Source organism: Alosa pseudoharengus, unplaced genomic scaffold (genome assembly GCF_046254945.1).
Source record: "Alosa pseudoharengus isolate Yale_2024_CS ecotype anadromous, Long Island Sound unplaced genomic scaffold, YU_APseudo_1.1 YU_APseudo_1.1_scf_13, whole genome shotgun sequence".
In the NCBI taxonomy this organism is placed as follows: domain Eukaryota; kingdom Metazoa; phylum Chordata; class Actinopteri; order Clupeiformes; family Clupeidae; genus Alosa; species Alosa pseudoharengus.
The window spans coordinates 26709556-26712055 of record NW_027468598.1 but is presented as its reverse complement, the minus strand read 5'-3'; the positions used below and the strand labels follow the sequence as shown (position 1 = coordinate 26712055).

Below are 2500 nucleotides of genomic sequence, written 5' to 3'. Positions count from 1 at the left end.
GCTTTTGCAGGGGTTCTTTTGTGTCCCGCATTCTTTATTGCCACCCACTCAGTTGCCTAAATAAGCCTGTTCTTTATTCTGACCCGTAGCAACGGTCTTGCTTGTCGACAAGTGAGTGACCTGAAGTACCCCCTCGCGCTCGCTTTGCTTTGGCATGGGGTGCAGTGTGATCTGGCTTAGTCATGAGGTCCAGTTGAAGGACACTACACATGCAAATCTCCAACAGATGAGGAAGTTCAGGAGGAGTCACATCTCTGAATATTAATATAAAACGGTGATTTTCGCTTGCAGTCTCACTAGATTCTAGAAAAATCATAATGTGCCTCGATAAAATATGCTGGGGATTAGTGAGCAAGAGAGAATGAGTGTGATGAGTGTGTGAGTGTGTGTTTGTGTGTGTGTGTGTGTGTGTGTGTGTGCGTGCGTGCGTGCGTGCGCGTGTGTGCGTGCGTGCATGTGTGTGTGTGTGGACTGATGTTTGTGAGTGACAGAAAGAAAAAACAAGAAAAAGAAAGAAAGCAATGCAAAACAAATGACTGAAGGAAACCTTAGCTTCCCATTTCTTGCTTCCCATTTCATTTGTTTCCCATTTCATAGCCACTCATTAACTTATTTCGTTGTGACATTTGGGAATCAACTCCATTGTGGAACTAAAGAGCAGGCCAGATCTGATAACCATTAAGCTTTTGTGGATCAAGCCCATGGCACTCATTCAGATACTTCATAGTTACTGATTGTCAGCCTATAAAACTGAAAAGATTGAGAATAAATGAGACAGAGAGTAACTGAGAGAGAAAGGACGGTGAAGAAAACAAACGCACACACACAAATACACCACACACGCACGCACGCACGCACGCACGCACGCACGCACGCACGCACGCACGCACGCACGCACGCACGCACGCACGCACGCACGCACGCACGCACGCACGCACGCACGCACGCACGCACGCACGCACGCACGCACGCACGCACGCACGCACGCACGCACGCACGCACGCACACACACACACACACACACACACACACACACACACACACACACACACACACACACACACACACACACACACACACACACACACACACACACACACACACACACACACACACACACACACACACACACACACACACACACACACACACACACACACACACACACACACACACACACACACACACACACACACTCGGGCAGCCGTGGCCCACTGGTTAGCACTCTGGACTTGTAACCGGAGGGTTGCCGGTTCGAGCCCCGACCATGGGCCGCGGCTGAAGTGCCCTTGAGCAAGGCACCTAACCCCTCACTGCTCCCCGAGCGCCACCGTTGTAGCAGGCAGCTCACTGCGCCGGGATTAGTGTGTGCTTCACCTCACTGTGTGTTCACTGTGTGCTGTTTGTGTTTCACTAATTCACCGATTGGGTTAAATGCAGAGACCAAATTTCCCTCAAGGGATCAAAAAAGTATATATACTTATATATATATATATATATATACACACACACACACACAAAGAGACCAAGAGAGAGGATGGCAAGACTACACACACGCAGAAAAAAAAAACACGCACGCACGTACCCTCTTGGGTGTTTATCCAGCTCATTGAGGACGGTTTGTTCACAGAACTCAAAGACCAGATGCAGGCGTCTCTTCCTCCTGAAGACCTCCAGCAGGTTGACCAGATTCACATGCTTCAGCTGCTGCAAGAGCCCACAGCAGAACGAGCAGTAAAGCTTTTATCAACTGTGTGTGTGTGTGGCTGTATAGGTTGTACAGACAAGAAACATTTAACCTCACATGCAGCCTCATGTGTTAGTAGCCTATATTGTGGAGGTGGAAAGTAAAATAATATATTTTATTTTCTCCTCTTTTTCCATTTGATGAATGTGTAACTATGAAGCCTGAATACTTTGATGATGTAAAATTTATCATCCTAGTAAAGCACAATAAAACTGAACTGAATTCTGTGCTTTTACTCGGCTGCATGGCTTCATTATGAGTATGAACAACATAACAGGATCTCTCTCTCCCTCTGTGTGTCGTTGTGTGTGTGTGTGTGTGTGTGAGAGAGAGGGAGTGTGTGTGTGTGTGTGTGCGTGTGTGTGTGTGTGTGTGCGTGCGCACACTCATATCAGTGTGGTGAGCATCTCCTCACCTTTAGCATCCGAATCTCTCTCAGAGCAATCTTCTTGATGACCGGGTCGTCTTCTGACTCTACAAACTTTTTAATGGCCACGATCTGTCCCGTTTCTCGGTGGCGGCATTTAAAAACAACGCCGTAGGATCCCTCACCGATCTTAGCCAGCTTCTCATACTTCTCCATTGGATAGGCGATGACAGTTCAGCTGCAAAATGATACCGTTTTCTATAGCTAGTCTGCATGAACTTTGACATTTGACTTTGTTTTTTTTATTCTTTGATTTGTTACAACAAATAATGCATGAGGCTTCGTAAATGTTATGATCTAAGTATACCAAGTATTTATGTTCATGT

At 46.7% G+C, this 2500-nt stretch overlaps 1 protein-coding gene across 1 annotated transcript in view; it reads right to left on the bottom strand.

Moving 5' to 3' along the window:
* The window catches only part of LOC143121220 (cyclin-dependent kinase-like 1), a 14818-nt gene that overhangs the window by 11878 nt on the left and 440 nt on the right, over positions 1-2500 (bottom strand). Inside the window, exons 2-3 of the mRNA XM_076281602.1 lie at positions 2163-2352; positions 1586-1707 (exon numbers count right to left, since the gene is read on the bottom strand). Of these exons, the coding sequence (XP_076137717.1) occupies positions 1586-1707; positions 2163-2330 (290 nt within the window). The 5' untranslated portion in view covers positions 2331-2352. The remainder of the gene's footprint in view (positions 1-1585; positions 1708-2162; positions 2353-2500) is intronic.